General features: G+C 41.9%; 1 protein-coding gene across 3 annotated transcripts in view; it reads right to left on the bottom strand.

Moving 5' to 3' along the window:
• Window positions 1-24,323, bottom strand: part of MED12L (mediator complex subunit 12L) — an 837,051-nt gene that overhangs the window by 681,454 nt on the left and 131,274 nt on the right. For all 3 annotated transcript variants that reach the window (XM_082251515.1, XM_082251517.1, XM_082251516.1), the window contains exon 12: window positions 8,779-8,910. In XM_082251515.1, the coding sequence (XP_082107641.1) occupies window positions 8,779-8,910 (132 nt within the window). The remainder of the gene's footprint in view (window positions 1-8,778; window positions 8,911-24,323) is intronic.

Here is a 24,323-nt window from a genome sequence, read left to right as displayed (position 1 = left end):
AATGGCTGTGGGGGTTCTCCAGGTTTTGGCAGGCATAGCAGGGACTCTATATGAGCCCTCTCCACTGAGAACATAGGGGAAAAGGGTTCTCTACCGAAGGCATTAATACCTTCCAGATGGACCACATGGCCTGAGGTAAGAGATTGTACATGGTTTCGATCATGCTGTAATGGCATCGCCTCATCTTCCACATTACTCATCCTGACTTCTAGGCCCTGCAATTTCTGCATGTCTTGTTTGACCAAATTAATCTCTAGCTTCACTCCTTTTATTTCTGAGGTCAAAGCAGTGATAACTGTATTACAGGATGTAACTGCCATAAAGATATCCCTGAGTGTAGGTACATAGTCAGCCTGATCTTGGTCTCCTAGTTCAGTGTCAGAGACTGCAGGGGCTGGGGTACTCACTGTGTCCCATTATGGCAAATCTGCAGAGTCCTCAGGCCAGGCAGCCTCCGCTCCGGCCACCAAGGAGTCAGGTTTCGCAGGCTCTACCTGCTGAGGGGCTTTTTTAGAATTATTAGCATTTTTAGAAAAAAGTTTTAATGCCGCCTCTCTGGCCAAGCGCTGCGGGCGGCCGCCATCTTGCCCCACATGGTCCAGCACTGCTGGAGGTCATTTACCCCGCAGTGACATGTTCCAATAGGAGCGATTGACGCTGGATAAATGCCCGAATACAGATACCTTGGATGGGTAGGTGAACGACCGACGAAGCCGTCTCAAGAGCAATGAGACTGGATAAATGTGCGGAATCATCGGCAGGCAGAGCACGCCATTCATCTTACTCCATGAGCTGCAAGCCACACTCCCCTTCTCTTCTGTTCATTTAATTTCCATTTTGTTATTGATAAAAATAAACTATTAATACTTTTATTTCTGAAAGCATCCTTAATTTACAGCATTTTTTCACATCTGCCTAAAACTTTTGCACAGTAATGTATATATACAGTATATTTAAATCTGGACGAGGAGTTTCAATACAATTCAAGCATTTATTAAACAGCTTTAAGCATGCCATGCTCTAGTTCCATTATACTCAATATATCTGGGTATTCTAGGAAAAAGATGTAAGACATTAACTACAAAGCATAACTGTATATCTTGTGAAACCAAAAACCATAAATGCTAAAATCTCCCAAAAGTATATAGATAATAATAAATGGACCTTTGGAAATTCAGTATATCATATAGAGACATGTACACTGAAAAATACACTACGACAGAATAAAAAGAGTAACAAAAGCTGTGATGAGAAAATAGGATGAGCTCCTCAGGCCGTCACCATCATTACTTGTAAGGTCTCACAGGTGTCATTGGTTACACAAAAGGCTTACTAAATAATGTGACCCTTCATATAAGAGTGGTCACATGTGCATAGAGAAATTCCCCTAGGAAAAAGGGTGCTCTCTCCAACCTCCCCTCATTCAAGGGTACACCAGGAATTTTGCTGTCAGTTGTCACCATATACATCTACAACTTGCAGGGAACCACTGCGCCACTGGGAATTAGCTCAGCAGGACTGATGTACATATGATAAAAGAGACACTCCACATAGCGTATACTGTAACCACCCATGTAAAGGAATTTATTAAGTCTAAGCACTTAAAAACATCCAGCATATCACATAATACAGCAGCATAGAATTTCAGCATTAAAGATGACCACGGGTAGGGCAGACTTGGATACATGCTACTGAGCATGTTCAAAGGAAAGGCGGCCATCTTTGATGCTGGAATTGTCCAGTCACTGCTGCTGCTGCTCAGCTTTGTCCATAGAATTCAGAGCTCTTCTGCTGCAGCCAACAGCCTTTGTTGCTCCTCAACTGCAACCGCAGTCTCAGCAGCACTGACACCTTCAGCTTCACCATCTCCACATCTGCAGTCTCTGCTGCACCCACAGTCTGGACCTCTATGGTGCCTTCTCTTCTGTATTAGCAGGATCCAGTCTCACTCTTACCTTTAGCTGGCCACTGCCTTGTGATCTGATTCATCTACAAATGCTTTGCATCCTTTCCCAATAGGGTCAAATCTTAGTTTACACTTGTTCTTTGATGATTGTTTGCTGTAATTTCCTGCTTGTTGCCTTTATATGTGTAGCTGGAGATTCATTTCTAACTAGCTTGAGAACGAGCATCGTATGCTTGAAACAAATACTCTGTCATAGTGTATATCCTGTGTATTGAATAAACTATGAACAAAGTGTGGAATAGCTCCTTGCCTAGATTTCTATAGATAGGAGGTATCCTCCTGTGGTTATATACCAATCAGTCATAAAATTATGACCACTGACAGCTAAAGTAACATTGATTATCTTGGCATCTGCAAGTTGGTGAAATATATTAAGCAGCAAGTGAACATGTTGCCCCGAAAGATGATGTGTTGAAAGCAGAAAAAAATGGGCAAGGTTAAGGACTTCAGCGACTTCGGCAAGGACCAAATTGTAATGGCCAGGGGGCAGGATCAGAGCATCTTAGAAACTGCAGCTCTTATGTGATGTTCCCAGTTTGCAGCAGTGGTCAGGACCTACCAAATGTGGCCCAAGGGAAGAAAACTAGTAAACTGGCTACATGGGTCATGGTCAGCCGAGGCTCATTGATGCAGATGGGGATTGAATGCTTGCTCATGTAGTCTGATCCAACAGAAGAGCTACTGTAGCTCAAATTCCTGAAAAAAATAATGCTGGTTCTGAAAGAAAGGTGTCAGAACACACAGTGCATTGCAGTTTGTTGCATATGGGGTTTGTAGCCGCAGACCATTTAGGGTGCTCATGCTGAGCTGTATCCACAGTCAAATGTGCCCATGATGGATACATGAGCATCAGAACTGAACCACGGAGCAATGGAAGAAGCTGATCTGGTCTGATGAATTTAGGAATGATTTGAGGAACACAACAATGAGTTTGAGGTGTTGACTTGACCTCCTAATTCTCCAGATCTCAACCTAATTGGTTAATCTGTGGGATGTGCTAAAAAAAAGAAAACATGTCTGATGTATGGTGGCCCCACCTTGTAATTTAAAGGATCTACTACTGATGGCTTGATACCACAGGATACCACATCATATCTTCAGAGATCTAGTGGAGTCCATGCCTCAATGGCTTACCATGGGTGCTCATAAAGTTATGGCTGATTGATACACACATACACATACAATACCTGCACAGTAAATATATTCACTTCTTTGCAAACTCACATACCCTTGCTGTAGCAAAGAAAGAGTTATAAGAGTTTGAGTTTCATGAGCAGAGGTTATTGTAAGGGTATTTTTAGAAGCAGGGGTATGAACATTTGCAGAAAAATAGAAGCAGGAATTGGAGAATAGCATTGAGCTCCTGGTTTGGTCTGGACACAGGTTCAGACCAAACTTTGCTAGTTTGGAATTATAGTGATGTCACTGACTAAAATGATTATGTCCATGTTTGGTCAATGGTGTCACCCAGGGGATCCCGTTCTCTGGTTTATATTTAGCTGTCATCTGCTGAAGCTGTCATGTGCAGTTGAGCAGTGGTTGGGAGAAGATTATATAAGGCTCAGTTCACATATGGATGCTTTTTTAACCGGGCCAGCTTTCAATGGAGCCAGTTTACACATGTCTGGGGTGGCCATGGCATGTTTTTGAAAAGGGTCCTGTGCGATTTTGGGTCCGGGTTAGGTGCGAATTCAAGTAAAAATCTGCACCTGAATCGCACCTGAACCAGTGAAAAAAAACACACCAGTGTTTTTTTCTTTCAGCGGGTCGAACGCGGATCTGCATCATTGGATGATGTGATTGATGCTGGATATACATCATGACTTTTTTTTTCTTTTAAACAAAGGACTTGTTTAAAATGTGTGTTATCATTTACGGGTTTACTTTTTTTGTGAATGAGCAGGTGTACTATGTACCCCTTACTTATTTGTATGTGGGGGGTGGCATCTGGGGGAGGTTGCCCCCTTATTGGTGAAGGGGGATTCCAGGTTTCCAATAAGCCCCCAGGTTGAGTGGAAGAGATCTATTTTCCTTTAAACATATTGACAAGGTGTTTTGTCACAGGGTCCCCAGGGCCCCCCCCCCCCTATCATTTTGAGGGCATGTGGCCTGGTATGGTCAACCCAGGAAGAGGGGTACCCGCATGATCATTCCCCTGCTTTCCTGGCCTGAATCCTGAACCTGGTGTGGATTTTTTTTTTTTTTTTTTGGGGGGGGGGGGGGCACCCCATGCCCTATTGTTATTGATTTTTGCATAAGGTTTTCATTTAAAATCCATACTTCTGTGATGTTTGATGAACCTGCCTCTAACCGAACCCAGATACATTCTGCTCATGCCTATTTGTGAGTTTAAGGAGAAGATTTATTGAAGTTTGCAGAGGCAGAAGTATGCAAAAGAGCACAGTTATAGGTATAAGAATTTGCAGAGAAACAAAAGCAGAGGTATAGCAGTCTGTGAAGGGAAGCAAAAAGAGATGTGAAAGTTTACAGATGAGCATAGATAAAGCTATGGTAATTTTTTTTAGAAGAACACAAGTAAAAATTTGGTATTTTGCAGAATAGCATTTATAGAGATATAGGAGTTTGCAGAAGATTAGAGGAAGAGATATGAGTGTTTGCAAAGGTTCTGAGGTAGATTATGGGAGTTTAAAAAGGAGCAGAAGTGAAGGCATCGACATACACAGAGGAGCAGGGGCAGAAGTATGGTAACTTGCAATGGAGTAAGGGAGTTTACAGAGGATCAGAGGAAGAGATATGGTAGTTTGCAGTGAATAAGACGTAGAGATATGGTAGATTGCATAGGATCAGGTTTATTAGTATGGGCTTTTGCAAAGAATCAGAGGTAGAGGTATTAGAGTTTACTGAGGATCAGATCGATGTAAAAGCAGTGCAGCTTACAGAGAATTAGATGTAGAGGTATGGAAGTTTGAAGAGGACCTGAAGCAGAAATATAGGGGTTTTCTGATGAATAATGTTAGAAGTATGCAAGCTTGCAGAAGATTAGAGGTAAAAATATGGTAATAAGGGAGTTGGCAGAATATTAGAGATGTAGGTACTAGAGTGGGCAGGGATCAGAGGGAAAGATATTGAAGTTTGCAGAGGTTTAAAGGCAGAGGTATTGCAGTTTTGGGGGGATCAGAGGTAGAGGTATGGTAGTTTGCAGAAATACAATAATAAAAATAAATGAATAAATTGTGTAAAGATTCACTTCAGTTATCCTATCAACTGCAGTTAAAATAAACAGGGATTTACTTTTCACATATTTGGATAATTGAAGTGAACGTTCACCCAATTATTGTGTGAACTTCCTCATTTTTTATTTTTATTTTTTTAGCAAGTCATCCTTATTGTTGGGTGTAGCTCTTTTTTGAAAAGGAAAAAGCAATACATTCCTTGGAGCAGGCAGGTAATTTGATCTATATTTCAACATACTTCTTGATATAGACTGTAAAATATGATCCAATTATGTGAAAGCAGTAAAGGTGTAGATTTATGATTTAAGGAACGTCTAGAATAAAACTGGCTATAGATTATTATATTTAAATTTTTTTTCCTGACTGACACGCACTTTGTACACATTTTGCACCACAAACTGAAATGCTTTTCAATTCATTTTTAATATTAAAGTGATTGTAAAGTCTCTTTTTTTTTTTTTTTTAATGAGAATCATGTCATACTTGCCTCCTCTGTGCAGTTGGTTTTGCACAGAGCAGCCTGGATCCTCCTCTTCTCAGGTAACTATTCCCTGCTCCTGGTCCCTCCCTCCTATCGAGTGCCTCCACAGCAAGCAGCTTGCTATGGAGGCACCTGAGCCAAGCTGCAGCTCTGTATATCCATTCAGACACAGAGCTGCCGTTCAGCCCCACCCCTCTTTCTCTGGATTGGCTAACTGACTTTGACAGTCGTGGGAGCCAAAACACCACGGCTGTATCCCAGCCAATCTGGAGTGAGAGTCCCCGATGGCCAAGGAACTTGTAGACATCGCTGGACAGAGATGGACCTCAGGTAAGTATTAACCACTTGCCGACCGCCGCACGACTATTTACGTGAGCGGTCAGCCCCTCACAGGCAAAGCGACCCCCCCTGTGCGTGTGCCCGGCGGGCCCGATGTCCGCCGGTCACTCGCGATCGTCCATTAGAGCGGGAGAAAGGCAGGCGGCTAATGTAAACAAAGCCGCCTGTCCTTCTCCCCTGTGTAAGAATGGAGATAATATGGTTCTACTATTTAGGACCGTTGATCTCTGTTCTTACACCAGTAGCCACAGCCAATCACAGTTAGAAACACGCCCCTAGGGACACACTTAACCCCTCCCTCTCCAATAAAGTTAACCCCTTCCCTCCCAGTGTAATTTTTACAGTAACAGTGCATATGTATAGCACTGATTACTGTAGTAATGTCACTGGTACCCCCAAAAGTGTCAAAAATGTCAGTCAAGGGTCCGATCTGGCCGCCGCAATGTTGCAGTCCCGCAAAAAAAAAAAAATCGCAGATCGCCGCCATTACTCGTTTTAAAAAAAACAACAAAAATGACAAAAATCTTTCCCTTAGTTAGTAAACGCAGTAACTTTTGAGCAAACCAATCAAAATACGCTTTTTGCGATTTTTTTTACCAAACATATGTATCAGAAAACAAATTGGCCTAAAATGTTTAAAAATTTTGATTTTTACATTTTTTTGGGGGGAATTTCATATAACAAAATGTGAAAAATATTGTTATTTTTGCAAAATTTACGCTCTTTTTTTGTTTATAGCGCATGATCAAAAAATCGCACAGGTGATCAAATACTACCAAAAGAAAGCTCTGTTTGTGGGGAAAAAAGGACGTGAAATTCGTTTAGGTACAGCGTCGCACGACCACGCAATTTTCCGTTAAAGCAACGCAGTGCCGAATCGCAAAATAGGCCCTGGTCAGGAAGGGGGTAAAATCTTCCGGGACTTAAGTGGTTAAAGGGGGCTGGGGAGGCTGCTACACCCAGGAAGGTTTTTTTATCTTAATGCATTTGTAGCAATATTTCCAGGCCTTGAGCCTGATGTGGGTCTGCCATTGTTACCGGTGACACTTCCAACACATTTAAGTTGAGTGTGAGAATTGAGACATTGACCATTCCAGCATCTTTAGTTGGTTTTGTTTATTGTATTTTGGGGATAAGAGAAGGGAATGAGTGGGATACTCCTCTGGCTCAACTAGGTTAACTGGGACTTTATACAAAAATGTCCGTTGGTGCTGTCTTGATGCCAGCTGAATGCCGACCAGCGCTTCCTGGCGTTTGAAGATACTGTTATGCTGAACTTGTGCTGGAACTTCGATTTTAATTTGTTCGTTAACTCAGAAGATCCAGGATTGTAGAACACTTGACTTCTGACACTCAATCTAGCTCAAAAGTCCCTGAACAGCTCCCTTCAGTCCTTCACTGACCGAGGTAGCTCCTTGTCACTGCTTGTGCCGCTGTAACTCTTAACTCTGTACATTGCACACTTTACACATTAGCTCTTCAGGGCCCAACCACTGGTGCCCCCCTCTACACTTCAGAGTCCTCTAACTAGGCACCCCCTCTAACACTTCAAGGTCCTCTGACTAGGCACCCCCTTTACATCTAGCTGACTCCTGGATCCCTGGAACCTTTTCTGGAGTGGTCCCCTCTACACTTGGCAGACCCCTAGGGGCAGTTCACAGTACTCACGACCTTGGCAGGCTTTCTTGGAACTGAACCCCTCTTCCTCCACTGGTCCTCAGCACACCAGATCCCCTCTGCAGCTCAACTCAGCATTCACTGGATTCCCAGGCAGCCACCCGAGACACCCGATCCTTCTGACAGTAGGAGAGACAGCCGTACTGTCCCTCCTGGGACTCTGCTTCCCGCCAAAGACGCTGCGTCATGCATTTCCCTCAAACTTATACCCACTCCCAGAATGCCTTCTGGGGTAGATACAGGCCTGAATGTGTCTCTGATTGGATTTCCTCCACTGCCCAATGAGAATCCTCTCATGGAGCCAGTGGGGAGACTCCTCTCTCAGCACACACCTGGGAGACATGACAGCCCAGCTGAAATGATGGCCCTATTGTTAGGCAGTCAAGGCCCACTATACTTTTACCTAGCACCTACCCTGTAGGGTGCTACACATAGAATGCATTAAGATAAAAAACCTTCTGACTTTACAACTCCTTTAAACACAAACTCACCCATCCATCCATCCAACACCCCCTAGCATTTCTAGATACTACCATCTTAAGTAAGGGCACATGATTCAGATTTTACTTCCCAGAATCTATCTGCCCTTAGCTCAGGCATGGAGTCAGGAGGGGGTGCTTAGCTGAGAAAGCCCCTCCTCCCTTTCTCCAGATGAAAAAAAAATGCCCATAAAGACTCCTAGGATGTATTGCATCATTTGACCTAGACCAGAATTTAGGAAGCAACTAAAGAAATGTAAAAAAAATGAAAATAAGTAAATATACTACTAGCATTAGTAAATAGATATAAAGGTATATTATAAGGGTTATCATCAATAATCACGATTGAGAGAGTTTAGTTCCACTTTAACAACCTTCTCTTTTCTTAAACAGAAGGATAATGCCAAGTTCAAGTGGAGATTTTCAAACAGAAAATCTTCCTGTCTAAAGGTGTTCATTATAATGAACACAAAATAAGGAGTTAATAGACAGGTAGAATCACTTTTAAAAATCAAGGCATGCATGTCCACCCAAAAAATGGAAATGTTTATGGAGGGGCAAAAGTTTTGATGTAAGCTGGCCCTTTTGAAAGAATAGAGTAAAAAAATAAAAGGCTAAAGCACCGACTACAATTAAACATACCTCTGCCTCTATTTCCAGCTGTCTTTTCTCCAGAAGTTTGGCCACCACCATGGCCCGATGTTTTCCAGAACGCTTGCTACTAACAGCCCATTCACAGAGTAATGTGACCACAGCTTCATCACTCGGAGGCACCTATTCCAATACAAATACCATATCCAAGTTATAAGAAATCACTGTTAAATTACTTTTTTTTTTATTCCTTATTTAGAAAGGTTTTAAGTTGTACAGAACATTCAGAGTAACTATGAATAGACAATTCAAAGAATTAGTAACTCAATAGGACAAAGACAGCATGTATAAATTAGATAAAAAGAAAACAGTTAAAGAGTCACAGAAGTAGTATACATTGAGAGCAAGTCAAAAATTACATGCAACTGTTGTGGAACAGCGTACAACCAAGTTTTGTGTAGCCCAGCAAAGATGGACATGGGGTGTAACCATAAGATAAAAAGTAAAATCAAGAATGACTAAGAATCTATGAAAAGATTAAGGAAGTGGGTTCCTAGCTTATTCGGAACCACCTGGTAAATTTCCTAAAATGCAGCAATAAAGACTATGCTATAGGGACCTTTTGAAGCTAAAATTATATTTACTGGTAGCTGCATAACACTGGTAGATTTATGGTAGTTTAACCACTTGCCTACAGTGCACTTTCACCCTCTTCCTGCCCAGACCGATTTTCAGCTTTCAGCCCTCTCACACTTTTAATGACAATTACTCAGTCATGCAACACTGTACCCATAAAAAATTTGTGTCCTTTTTTTCACACAAATAGAGCTTTCTTTTGATGGTATTTATTCACGACTGGGTTTTTTTATTTTTTGTGCTATAAATAAAAAAAAGACTGAAAATATTGTGAAAAAACGCATTTTTCTTTGTTTCTGTCATAAAATTTTGCAAATTAGTAATTTTTCTTCACAAATTTTGGCCAAAATTTATACTGCTACTTATGTTTAGTAAACATAACCCAAATAATTGTATATTATTTGGTCTTTGTGAAAGTTATAGAGTCCACAAGTTATGGCACTAATCATTGAAAATTTATCACACCTGATGTACTGAAGGCCTATCTCAGTTCTTGAGACACTAAAAAGTCAGGAAAGTACAAATACCCCCCAAATTACCCCTTTTTGGAAAGTAGACATTCCAAGGTATTTAATAAGGGGCATGGTGAGTTTTTTGAAGTTGTATTTTTTTCCCACAATTCTTTGCAAAATGAAGATTTTATTTTTTTTTTTTTACAAATTGATGTATTAGCAGGTTATTTCTCTCACACAGCATATGTATACTTGCAACTACACCCCAAAACACATTCTACTACTCCTCCTGAGTATGGCGATACCACATGTGTGAGACTTTTTCACAGCCTAGCCACATACAGAGTAGCACGTCCGGCATTCTAGGAGCATAAATTACATATATAATTTCCTGACAACCTATTGCACTTTTGAAGGCCCTGGAGCACCAGGACAATGGAAACCCCCATAAAATGACCCCATTTTGGAAAGAAAAAAGCCCAATGTATAATTTTTGAGGCATAATGAGTCTTTTGAACGTGTCATTTTTTTCCACAAGTTTTTGGAAACTGTGGAAAGAAAATGAAAATGCATTTTTTTTTTAACACAAAGTTGTCCATTTATGAAATATTTCCAACACATAGCATGTCAATAGCAAAAATTGTACCCCAAAATACATTCTGCTACTCCTCCTGAGTATGTCAATACCACATGTGTGAGACTTTTTCACAGACTGGCCACATACAGAGGCCTAACATCCAAGTAGCAACGTGCGGCATTCTAGGAGCACAAATTACACATATAATTTCCTGATAACCTATCGCACTTTTGAAGGCCCTGGAGCACCAGGACAATGGAAACCCCCATAAAATGACCCCATTTTGGACAGCAAAAAGCCCAATGTATAATTTTTGAGGCATAATGATTCTTTTGAATTTATTGGATATTTCAAACTTTTTTAACAAATAAAAAACTGAAAAATTGGGCGTGCAAAAAAAAACAGCAGTTTTCAGTTCTTTCCACAGATTCTCGATTGGATTCAGGTCTGGATTTTGACTTGGCCATTCTAAAACCTGGATATGTTTATTTGTGAACCATTCCATTGTAGATTTTGCTTCATGTTTTGGATCATTGTCTTGTTGGAAGACAAATCTCCGTCCCGGTCTCAGGTCTTTTGCAGACTCCATCAGGTTTTCTTCCAGAATGGTCCTGTATTTGGCTCCATCCATCTTCCCATCAATTTTAACCATCTTCCCTGTATCTGCTGAAGAAAAGCAGGCCCAAACCATGATGCTGCCACCACCATGTTTGACAGTGGGGATGGTGTGTTCAGGGTGATGAGCTGTGTTGCTTTTATGCCAAACATAACGTTTTGCATTGTTGCCAAAAAGTTTGATTTTGGTTTCATCTGACCAGAGCACCTTCTTCCACATGTTTGGTGTGTCTCCCAGTTGGCTTGTGGCAAACTTTAAACGACACCTTTTATGGATATCTTTAAGAAATGGCTTTCTTCTTGCCACTCTTCCATAAAGGCCAGATTTGTGCAGTATACGACTGATTGTTGTCCTATGGACAGAGTCTCCCACCTCAGCTGTAGTTCTCTGCAGTTCATCCAGAGTGATCATGGGCCTCTTGGCTGCATCTCTGAACAGTCTTCTCCTTGTATGAGCTGAGAGTTTAGAGGGACGGCCAGGTCTTCGTAGATTTGCAGTGGTCTGATACTCCTTCCATTTCAATATTATCTCTTGCACAGTGCTCTTTGGGATGTTTAAAGCTTGGGAAATCTTTTTGTATCCAAATACAGCTTTAAACTTCTCCACAATAGTATCTCGGACCTGCCTGGTATGTTCCTTGTTCTTCATGATGCTCTCTGCGCTTTAAACGGACCTCTGAGACTATCACAGTGCATGTGCATTTATATGGAGACTTGATTACACATTGATTATACGGAGACTGGATTCTATTTATCATCATTAGTCATTCAGGTCAACGTTGGATCATTCAGAGAACCTCACTGAACTTCTGGAGAGAGTTTGCTGCACTGAAAGTAAAGGGGCTGAATAATTTTGCACGCCCAATTGTTCAGTTTTTTATTTGTTAACAAAGTTATCCAATAAATTTCGTTCCACTTCATGATTGTGTCCCACTTGTTGTTGATTCTTCACAAAAAATAACAGTTTATACCTTTATGTTTGAAGCCTGAAATGTGGCAAAAGGTTGCAAAGTTCAAGGGGGCCGAATACTTTCGCAAGGCACTGTATATATATATATATATATATATATATATATATATATATATATATACACACACACACACACACACACACACACATTCCAATTGTGCTTTGATAAATGTGTGCAAGCTGTTTGCTTCCACTTTAGTGTGCCATCACCAAAAAATAAATACACACAATCTGCTTACCAAAAAATGTGACCTCTCAAAAAATTGACAATGCGGGTATAATTGCTTTCTCCCAAGAGCGGCCTTTCACCACTCTGCCTGGTCAGGAACAATCACGGGCAACCACATATATGCAAAGAATAAAGCATACTGTAGTGCAGTACCTGGACAAACTGTGCTGCTTTATTAAAGTAATGTACTTACAGCAATCTTTACAAGGATAAAAAAACAAATGGTTTACTTGTCCTGGTATTGCACTATAGCATGCTTTATTCTTTGCATGTATGGGGTTGCTTGTGGTTGGTTCCTGACCATGCTACTGTACCTGCAGTGTTGCTTTTTCAGCAAAGTGGTTGTAAATATCCAGCAGATGATGAGCGCATGTGACCTCATAAGTTTAAGAGGTCAAATCTTTTGGTAATCAAATGGTACGTGCTTTTGCTTGGTGATGGTACACTGAAGTTGGTGAAAACAGCTTGCAGTGGACCTGCACTGATTTATCACAGCACAGTTTTATTGGATTTTTTGGTGTAAATGTAGGTTTTATGCTGATTATTTATTGTACTAGCACTTTGGAATGTACATATGGTAATTATTCTTAATATCTATCACACTAGGGCACATTACTGTGTTACACACTTATGTAGACAGGAGAAGAGCTCCTGTAAATTTTCCTGCTTCATCCCTGCTCTGTTCTGCATATGCACAGTTCCAAAGCTGGATGGTTATTAGACAGCTGAGCTCGACCTGACATGGGCAGCATGGAGTGTACTGGAGGGAGCATGTGACATGCATTGTGCTTGCTGCCTGTTTCCACTAGTTTAAGGAAGATGGGATGGTGGGGGAGGAAGGACCAACAACCTGCCTGAGCTCCAGCCAGTCTGCAGTGTCCTACAGGCCACCTTCCCACAGTATCCTACAGCTCCCTACATCCGCCTTTCCACAGTGCCCTACAGTCCGCCTTTCCACAGTGCCCTACAGTCCGCCTTTCCACAGTGCCCTACAGCCCACACTTCCACAGCAGCCTACAGCCCACCCTTCCACAGTGCCCTACAGCCCACCTTCCCACAGTGCCCTACAACCCACCCTCTCACAGTGTCCTACAGCCTGCATGCATGGAATGGACAATGATGTAAGAGAGAAGTGTGACTGGGGATCCTAAGGAAAGAGGGGAGTGAGGAGGACACTGATATAAGGGGGAACTGCAAACTCTGGTGTAAAGAGGAACTCTTATGTAAGGGGACTTAGAGCCCTCTTTCAGCAAAGTTCCCCCCTACGATATAAAGGGAAACTCTGCAGATTCTGATGAAAGGGCTCATTCAGGCAGGCACTAATTTCTGTCCTCCATGCAGAGCTGCTGTGTGTCCATCCATCTTGAAGCTGCGTACAGACAGTCCCTGGAAGTGGATGAAGATGCAGCAGCTGCTATTAGATCTGTTAATCTTCTCCTGCCCACATGTCAAATTTTGACATGCAATTTTGTCTGTGCAGACACTGTGTTGCAACCACTTCTATAGGCTGCCTGCACGCAGCGCCAAGGTGGATGTTAATACAGCAGATATCGGCTCATAATGGAGGACTGATCTGAATGAGCTCTAAGAGGAAACTCTGGGGACTCTAATGTAAAGGGGAACTCTGCAGACTCTGATGTAAGGGGGAGCGCTGTGAAGTCTGATATAAAGGGTTTCTGGGAAACTTGATTGTAAGGTGGGAGTGTTGGGGACTTTGATGCAAAGGGAAACTCGGATGTAAGGAAGGCTCTGGGAACCTTGATTGTAAGGAAAGAATGCAGGGGAACTCTTTTGCAAGAAGGGACTTCTGGGGACTTTGATTTGGGAAACCATCTGTGCACTCTGATGTAATGGAGAACTCAGATGTAAGGGTAGACACTAATGTACAGAGGGAATGCTGGAAATTTTCATTTGGGGGGAATGTGTGGACGCTGATGTTAAAGGGAGGCGTAAAAAGGGAAAACTGGTGACTCTGAGGGAATCTGGGTGCCCTGGTGTATAGAGTAATGGTGGGGACTTTGATGTAAGGGGGACTGATGTAAGAAGGGATTCTGATGTGCAACTAAAAATGTATGCCATATGGGGGAGGTTGCATTGTTAGGGGGAGGGGGGTGGCGGGAGGACAGCGGGAAGGGGGTGCACCAAAATGCACCTTCGCCTAAGTAGACAAAAATCCTTCCACCAGCCCTGCTCCCTTGGTAGCAAAAATGAATCTTGTCCACTTATGTTGTAGCTATTACTACTGAATTTGCCTACTTCTGACCTCCTTTTCAAAATGTTAGTCTGGCTGTTATACAAAGCACTGCATTTACTACTAGCTGAGACACTGACCAGTGACAAATATGCAGTTTTGAAATCTTTAAGCAGTTGGGTCAGGCAGGAATCTAATTTTTTTATAGGGAGAGATCAGCATTGGCACTTCTATGTTTCCTTCATGACAAATTTGTTTTAAGGCTGCTTTAAAGTCCCTGGAGCTTAGTTATTACTCAGATCTCTGTCCAGACGTTCTTTCTTTCATCAGGGTGAAACAGTGCACACAACACAAAATGTGTACTGCTGATTTACATCTAACAGAAAATGTTCAGCAAATACGGTCATATGCAAACCAAGCTGCAGTGTTGGAGAAATATGTTACGCAATTGTGTTGTTTTCCAGCAAGTTCTAGATCACAGAGTTTTCTCTGAAATATACATTGAAACTACATGAAGGAAATTCCCTCTTAGTGACATTTCACTCCCCTGTACATAATACAGAAGAGTTTACAGTGTGATGACTAAATATACAAGCGAGAGTCAAATTCAGCAACTCAAGTGGATAAAAAATTGTTTATCACCCTTAAAATAAAGTCATAAACATCCAAGAGATATTTAGCATATATGAAATAGGCAACAAATAAACACATTTTTACTGAAAACTAAACAAAGTATAGTTAGTAGACTAGGACACACAGATGGGTGGATGGAAATGCCCAAACATATAGCCAACGTCATTAGGAACAATCTTCAGTGTAAATAAGAACAAGGAGACCTAAAAGTGATGGTTTGGCCCCCACAGAGCCCTTATCTGAACATCGCCCAGTCTGTCTGGGATTACATGAAGAGACAGAAGGACTTGAGGCAGCCAATATCCACAGAAGATCTGTGGTTAGTTCTCCAAAATGTTTGAAACAACCTACCTGCAGAGTTCCTTTAAAAACAGTGTGTAAGTGTACCTAGAAGAATTGATGTTATGAAGGGAAAGGGTGGTCACGCCAAATATTGATTTGGATTTTTCTTCTATTCATTTAATTTTCAATTTGTTAATCGACAAAAATAAACTATACACATTTCTATTTCTGAAAGCATTCTTAAAAGTAGCCATAGCTTTTTTGGCCCTAGTTATCCTATGGATCACAGAAGTGCAGTTCGTTTTGCACTTCTGTGACCTATTTTCAGCTAACAGCTGGCTAAAGTCCACTGTCGACTGGTGTCAATAAGCCGGTCCAGGCATCAGAATCCACCCAGATGCCTGGACCGGGCAGATGACTCAGCCTCCTAGCGAGCTGCTGCACCTTCCACAGCCCAGCACTCCAGTGGGCACTGGAGAGGAGAGGAGAGCAGAAAGCCAGAAACTGACAGTCACTACTCTCTGTCAGAGTGGAGGGGAGAACTGAGTGATCAGCTGTGTTTGACCATTCAGTTCTTAGTCTTAGAAGACTAAGGGGGGGTGGGGGGCCGATTCTGCATCCACCTTGGTGAGTATACTTGTTTGTTTTTTAAAAACTCTATACTTTTCTTTTATCTTAAGCACTTTTTAACGTCTGTCTAAAACTTTTGCACAGTACTGTGTATGTGTACCCGTGTGTGTTTGTGTTTTGGCCAATAACAGTATAGTGAACCAATCAAACTATCATGATTTGATAAAAACAAAAGGGTTAAGCTACCACATTATACAATTTTCATATTCAAGAAAATCTCAAATTTTTAGTTGCCCCCAGGAAGTTTAGCTTCAAGGAGTTCTCTTAACCACTTTACCACCGGAGGATTTTGCTGTCTTCCGTCCAGGCCACTTTTTGCGATTCGGCGCTGTGCGAATTTAACTGACAATTGCGCGGTCGTGCGACGCTGTACCCAAACGAAATTTACGTCCTTTTTTTCCCACAAACAGAGCTTTCTTTTGGCGGTATTTGATCACCTGTGCGATTTTTACTTTTTTGCGCTATAAACAAAAAAATAGCGTTTATTTTGAAAAAATAACAATATTTTTCACATTTTTTTATATAAAATTCCCCCCCAAAAAAATGTAAAAATCAAAATTTTTTTTAATTTTTGGCCAATTTGTTTTTTGCTACATATTTTTGGTAAAAAAAAATCACAATAAGCATATTTTTATTGGTTTGCGCAAAAGTTATTGCGTTTACTAACAAAGGAAAAGATTTCTGTCATTTTTGGTGTTTTTTTTTTAACGCGTAATGGCGGCGATCTGCAATTTTTTTGCGGGACTGCGACATTGCGGCGGACAGATCAGACCCTTGACTGACATTTTTGACACTTTTGGGGGTACCAGTGACATTACTGCAGTAATCAGTGCTATATATATGCACTGTTACTGTAAAAATGACACTGGCAGGGAAGGGGTTAATTTTATTGGAGAGGGAGGGGTTAATGTATGCCTGGTGCTTACTGACGTGTGTGGGGGGAGGTGACTGAGTGACACAAGGACAGATCCAGGGTTCAGCTATGCTGAACCCTGCAATCTGACCCTGCCTGTCACTTCAGAGATCCGCACAGCGGGCGGATCTCCAGACTCGATCCCCGACGATCGGGTAAGAGCAGCGGCGATCGCCGCTGCTCCTCCCCTGGCCCGACTCCCGCTGTGACTGAAAACAGCGGGAGCGAGCCTCCGGCGGCGCGCGCGCGCCGCCCACAAGGGGCGGAGTCCAGCGACGTAGGTCTACGTCGCTGGACGGGAACGAGCCACTTTGCTGCAGTAGCAGCAAAGTGAGCGGGGGTAAAGTGGTTAATTTGTAGGGTATTTCCTCACTTCCTGTTTGACTATGGGACAGCAAGTGAAGGAAAATCTCTGCAAGGGGACACATATGGCAAAAAAAAAATGTGACAGGGGTTTCTCCTTACTCTATACAAAATAAAAAAAATAAAAATTGCCTATAGTTCTACTTTAAGCCCTGGTTCACATTGGTGCGGCTTTGAAATCACACTACTTCAGCACGATTTTAAATCCACAGATCAGTGCAATTTTCTCCTTCGATTTAACTGCGGCTTGCAACTTCGTTTAACTGAAGCCTATATAAGTCACAATGAAATCAGCAAAAAGTAGTGCAGGAAGCTTTTTCAAAGTCGTTGCGACATGAGTCATGGCAATTTGAACAGTTCCATTGCCGACAATGCAGTGTGACTTGTCAAATCGCATGACAAATCCCACCGGTGTGAAAGGGGGCTAGGAGGCCCAGCAGACATACTGAATTTCATATCACTATCTATTTATTTAAGAAACACTTACTATAAAGGGTTTATCTTTGACAGTTATGACACCACTAAAACAAAAACTACTATTACAAGCTTATGTTAGCTGATTTGGTTATTGTTTGGTCTGTTCTATACAAATGACTATATCCATTGCATTATCTATGATTACTGAGTTCCTGTTCGAAAAAAAAAAAAAAAAAGAATAAAAACATATTCAAGTAAAACAAATGCTGAGTATCCTTTTAAATCTTAAATCACTAGTTGCCTAAGAAAATAATTAAAAAACAGCACTGCTCTGCTCTTACAGTTAATAGACATCTCCAATCCTTTCGTTTTTGCTACTTTTCTGACTGTTCGACACTGATACAAATACACAGCACACGTATATAGAAGGCCCAGTGGACAGCTTCTATTATATATTTGACCACTTCCCCTAAAATTTACCGTATGCTGAGACAAAACTGCATAGAGGATGATAGAGAAAAACGTGCAGAAACTTCCTCAGGATGTAAATATATCTTTTTTGACATGACTTACAGTATAAAGCAGCACCAGCATTTAAAGCACAACTGTATCCGTTAGATTTCACAAATTGGGCTTGGGCACAGAAAAAATAACTGGCAAATTAAGAGCAACAAATGTCCTCCTGAATAAACGGTAATTATATTGTGGGTTACTTCAATCCAAAACATCTTCTAGGCTATATGTGTCTTTGTAAATAATAAAAGAATGTAAGTGGGCTGTTTCCATTGTAAAGAACAGATCTAACAATTAAATCTACTGTTGTGAAAAAGTGCATTGCAGGTTATTTATAGTAAAAGCCAAAGACATTGCAGGGGGAAAATGTTGCAATCCCGCAGCTTTGACAAATAAAGACAGCTGTGTTCATCAAAAATGGTACACTGTACCAGTTATATTCCAGAAAAACAAAAAACAAGATTTGTGTACATACAGTAAAATCCTTTTCTCAGAGTTCATTAAGGGACACTGGGTTATACTGCAGGCTACAGGACTAACTGGAAACTGGCAAGCAAAAAGCATTTGGCCAGCTAGGTATATCTCCTCCCACTCCCATCAGAGATTTGTAGCAAAGCAGTGTGACTAGTAAATTACATTGTTAGTGTTATAGTGAGGCGCTATTACCCTTAGTATGCAATATATATAAATTAATGAGTTTATAACCATACAATATCTTGTATATAAAGGGACTACATTGTTATAAAGATGCACACGTGCTTCCAACGTGCAGTCGGTATGTGCAATAAGCAAAAGAGCAAAAAAGTGTGCAAAAATTAGTATTCAAATACGTTACTCATACATTTAAATAGGTATTTAAAGTGCTGGAAACGTTTGAATACATTTCATTAATTTTAGACACTGTGCAATTATGTGTGCAATGTGCAATAAAATCCAAAGTGCTCAAAATACATATACAGTAAAACCTTGGTTTGAGAGTAACTTGGTTTGTGAGCGCTTTGCAAGACAAGCAAATTTTTTAAATAAATTTTGACTTGATATACAAGCGATGTCTTGATATACAAGTAGCGTCATGTACATACGTAATGTATAAAAAAGAAAAGAGGAGCCTCTAAAGTGTAGCAATATGGTTACATTTAATGAAGGTTCAATATTTAGCAACTCACATGGTTGATGATTAAAACAGGCACATCTAAGTATGCAGGCATCTGGGGTAAAGCTGTCCACATAGACCATCCTCCGCACTGCCATCTTCATCATCCCTTCCACGCTGCACTCCATGAGTGATTCAAAGCCTCACTTTCAGATCACTCTACTGCAGGCTATTCGTCCCGGTCACGATTGCAGACTGACAGTGGTGAGAGTCGGTGGTTCAGAAGATGGTCTATGTGGACAGCTTTACCCCGGGTGCCTGCATACTTAGGTGTGCCTATTTGAATCATCAACCATGTGAGTTGCTAAATGTTGAACCTTCATTAAATGTAACCATATTGCTACACTTAGAGGCGCCTCTCATCTCTCGTATATTCTGTAGCTCTGCTAGATTTTGCTTCTAATCCCCTTGGGAAGGCTGCATATTGTGGATGGACATTTTATGGTTACACAACCTATCACATTGCTATAATCTTTGTATATAAACTATAAACTGAAGGACTTGTGGAACGAATCATCTGAGTTGCCATTATTTCTTATGGGGAAATTTGCTTTGATATAAGAGTGCTTTGGATTACAAGCATGTTTCCAGAACAAAATATGCTCGCAATCCAAGGTTTTACTGTATGTGCGTTCTAAATTAATTTTCTAATATATCAACGAGGATAAAATTATGCATTCAAATTAATATAAGTGCAATAAATATTGTGACTTCATAGGAAATGTGTGAATAAAAAGTCCATAATTCTTTAGACCAATCGGGGTTGTAATCTCCTCCTTCCCCCAAAAAGTGATCCGTGCTTCAAATAAATGTGGTAATAGTGGGTTATCTGTGCTCTTCTACCTTGGTAAGATTTGGCCACTTATCAAGGCTATTCAGGCCCCCTGGACCTACAGAGCCGTAATAGAGCCTCCTAGGCTATGGGGTATTTGGGTCTGGATCTGTTTGGTGGATATAGTAAGGCCCTTCAGGTAAGCTTCACCCTGGCGTACTTGGAGCTCAGGGATATCAAGCAGATAAAGTTTTCATTGCGCAGATATATTTATTTAAAAATATGTGCTTCCGGTAGCACTAACTATAGATAGCCTGTATACAGCAGTCAGGAAACACAGCTCGCATAGCGTGCGTTCCACCTGCATTCCACCCTGCCCGGAAATGACGTGATCGGAAGTGATTCCGCTGGAATTAACCTCAATGCATTTCACTGGATGTAGCGTCTTCAGGAAGTTAACCTGCGGACACCATGCTGTTGTTCTTATACTTCCTGCTTGTTTCTAATTGGATAATAATAGATAAGACCATTTTTTTCCTGTTTATATTTATTGCTATATAGTAAATTACAAACATAAAGGGGTGGGACCTGTGTTCCTTAGGGCTCATTTACTCTAGCGGCAGCCCTTGCTGCCACTCTCTAAAAAAAAAAAACTGTGGTGGTCTACTTTTCAGAGGACAGTTGACAGGTGACTGTAAGGCAATATATTTCCTCCTCACTGCTTGTTTTAACCCTGAAAAACCAGCACTTGTGCATTGCACATGGTTGCATGACAGTTGCGGCGCAGTCCGATTCCCCTGAATGGCTGAATGTGACAGGGTATAATTTTTGTTGCAGTATGCATGCAACCTTCTCTGGTTGGTTTTGGGGGTAGTGGTAAAATCGTGTTTCAATCACTATTTTAAACGCAAACCCCCCGCACCCCCTTCTGCAAGTGTAAACAAGCCCTTCGTAAACTCCAAAGAAACACATTTCACAGTAAGTATGATAATCCGGTTTTCTTTCTTATTCATTAACACTTCATGGCCTGGCCAGTTCTGACACTTCTCACAAAAATCAAATTTTTTTTTGCTATAAAACTACTTAGAACCCCCCACCATATAGTATCTCACAAAAATGAGTACACCCCTCACTTTTTTGTAAATATTTTATTACACCTTTTCATGCGGCAACACTGAAAAAATGACACTTTGCTGCAATGTAAAGTAGTGAGTGTACAGCTTGTATAACAGTGTAAATTTGCTGTCCCCTCAAAACAACTCAACACACAGCCATTATTGTCCAAACCGCTGGCAACAAAAGTGAGTACATCCCTAAGTGAAAATACCCAAATTGGGCCCAATTAGCCATTTTCCCTCCTCGGTATCATGTGACTCGTTAGTGTTACAAGGTCTCAGGTGTGAATAGGGAGCAGATGTGTTAAATTTGGTGTTATCGCTCTCACTCTCTCACACTTGTCACTGAAAGTTCAACATGGCACCTCATGACAAAGAACTCTCTGAGGATCTGAAAAAAATAATTGTTGCTGTACATAAAGATGGCCTAGGCCAGTGATGGTGCACCTTGGCACCCCAGATGTTTTGGAACTTAATTTCCCATGATGCTCAACTACACTGCAGAGTATATGAGCATCATGGGAAAAGTAGTTCCAAAACATCTGGGGTGCCAAGGTGCACCATCACTGGCCTAGGTCATAAGAAGATTGCCAAGACCACAAAACTGAGCTGCAGCGTGGTGGCCAAGACCATACAGCGATTAAACAGGACAGGTTCCACTCAGAACAGGCCTCACTGTGGTCCACCAAATAGTTTGAGTGCACGTGTTCAGCATCATATCCAGAGGTTTTCTTTGGAAAATAGACGTATGAGTGCTGCCAGCACTGCTGCAGAGGTTGAAGGATTGGGGGGGTCAGCCTTTCAGTGCTCAGACCATACACCGCACACTGTTTAAAATTGGTCTGCATGGCTGTCATCCCAGAAGGAAGCCTCTTCTAAAGATGATGCACAAAAAAGCCCGCAAACAGCTTGCTGAAGACAAGCAGACTAAGGACATGGATTACTGGAACCATGTCCTGTGGTCTGATAGGACCAAGATAAACGTATTTGTGTCAGATGGTGTCAAGGGTGTATGGCGGCAACCAGGTGAGGAGTACAAAGACAAGTATGTCTTCCCTACAGTCAAGCATGGTGGTGGGAGTGTCATGTCTGGGGCTGCATGAGTGCTGCCAAAACTGGGGAGCTACAGTTCATTGAGGGAACCATAAATGCCAACATGTACTGTGACATACTAAAGTAGAGCATAATCCTCTTCTTTTGGAGACTGGGCAACAGTGCAGTATTCCAACATGATAATGACCCCAAACTCACCTCCAAGATGACCACTGCCTTGCTAAAGAAGCTGAGAGTTCCAGACCTAAACCCTATTGAGCATCTGTGGGGCATCCTGAAACGGAAGGTGGAGGAGTGCAAAGTCTCTAAAATGCACCAGCTCTGTGATGTCTTCATGGAGGAGTGGAAGAGGACTCTATTGGCAACCTGTGAAGCTCTGGTGAGCTCCATGCCCAAGGGGGTTAAGGCAGTGCTGGAAAATAAAGGGGGTTACACAAAATATTGACACTTTGGGCCCAATTTGGACATTTTCACCTATGAGTTTACTCACTTTTGTTGCCAGCGGTTTAGATATTATTAGTGTATTGAGTTATTTTGAGGGGACAGCAAATTTACACTGTTATACAAGCTGTACACTCACTACAGTTTAAAAAACTGTAATGTCACATGAAAAGATATAATAAAATATTTACAAAAATGTGAGGGGTGTACTCACTTTTGTGAGATACTGTATATATATCTATATATATCTATATATATATATATATATATGTATATATATATATATATATATACATACACATACACATTTAGCAGAGGCCTTGGAGAATAAAACGGTGGGTGTTTCAATTTTTTATGTTACAAGGTGTTTGCGCAGCAGTTTTTAAACTCAATTTTTTAAAAAAAAATATACTTTAACCACTTGCCGCCCGCCCGCCGTCAAATGACGGCGGGACGGTGTGGCCATTATTCTGGGCGGATGTCATATGACGTGATCCTAGTAATGCAGGGCAGGCGCGCGATCGCGTGCGCGCCGCCGTGTACTGCCGGTGTCGGTGTGTCCCCGGGACACACCCCGTCACCGGCAGGGGGGAAACAGCCAATGGGCATGGCTGTTTCCCACTTGATCGGCTATGTTTCAATGACATAGCCGATCACAACAGTAACTCTCGGAAGAAGACCGCGCATGCGCGATCATGAGCGTGCAGCGCGGTCATGTCGGTGGCTATGTGTTCCCTAGGAACACAGCTAGTCACCGACAGTGTAAAACAGCCAATGACAGTGGCTGTTTACCACATGATGGGCTGTGAATCCATTCACAGCCCATCACAAATGTAAACACAGAGCAGTAACTGACTGTTACTAGCTCTTCTCCCCTCACACACCGTTTCCAGTGTGAGGAGAGCAGAGCCAGAAACAGTGAGTTACTGATCTGTGTACCTGTCAGCGTAAAAGCACAAAAAAAAAGTGTCATCAGCCCCCCCCAATTGCACCTGTCACCCAACAGTCACCTGTCACCATCAGTGCCCAAAAATCGCTACCTATAAAGTGCACCTGTCACCAGAGACTGCCATCAGTATCGCCAGCGGTGCACCTGTCACCCATCGGTGACCAGCGCCCGTCACCTGTCACCCCATCAATCACCGTCACCTGTCACCCCATCAGTCATCGTCACTTGTCACCCCATCAGTGATCGTCACCTGTCACCCCATCAATCATCGTCACCTGTCATCCCATCAGTGATCATCATCTGTCACCCCATCAGTCATCGTCATCTGTCACCCCATCAGTGATCGTGATCTGTCACCCCATCAGTGATCGTCACCTGTCACCCCATCAGTCATCGTCACCTGTCACCCCATCAGTCATCATCACCTGTCAACCCATCAGTCATCGTCATCTGTCAGCCCAGACCGTCACCTGCCACCTATCAGTCACCTGCCACCCATCAGTGATCATCCGCAGTCAACCTTCACCCGTCGCACAGCCCATCACAGTCAGAATGTCAAAAAGGATGTACAGCAGCGAGGAGGCGTTTCAGATCCTCTCTATGACTAATGAGAGCACCGGGGGCGCACTCATCAGTATCTGAATCCAATTCCGAATCGGATTCGGAATTTGAAGTCGCTAATAGTAGCGGAT

Source organism: Pelophylax lessonae, assembly GCF_965119305.1.
Source record: "Pelophylax lessonae genome assembly, chromosome: 3".
Lineage (NCBI taxonomy): Eukaryota > Metazoa > Chordata > Amphibia > Anura > Ranidae > Pelophylax > Pelophylax lessonae.
This window is presented reverse-complemented; position numbering and strand designations above follow the sequence as displayed.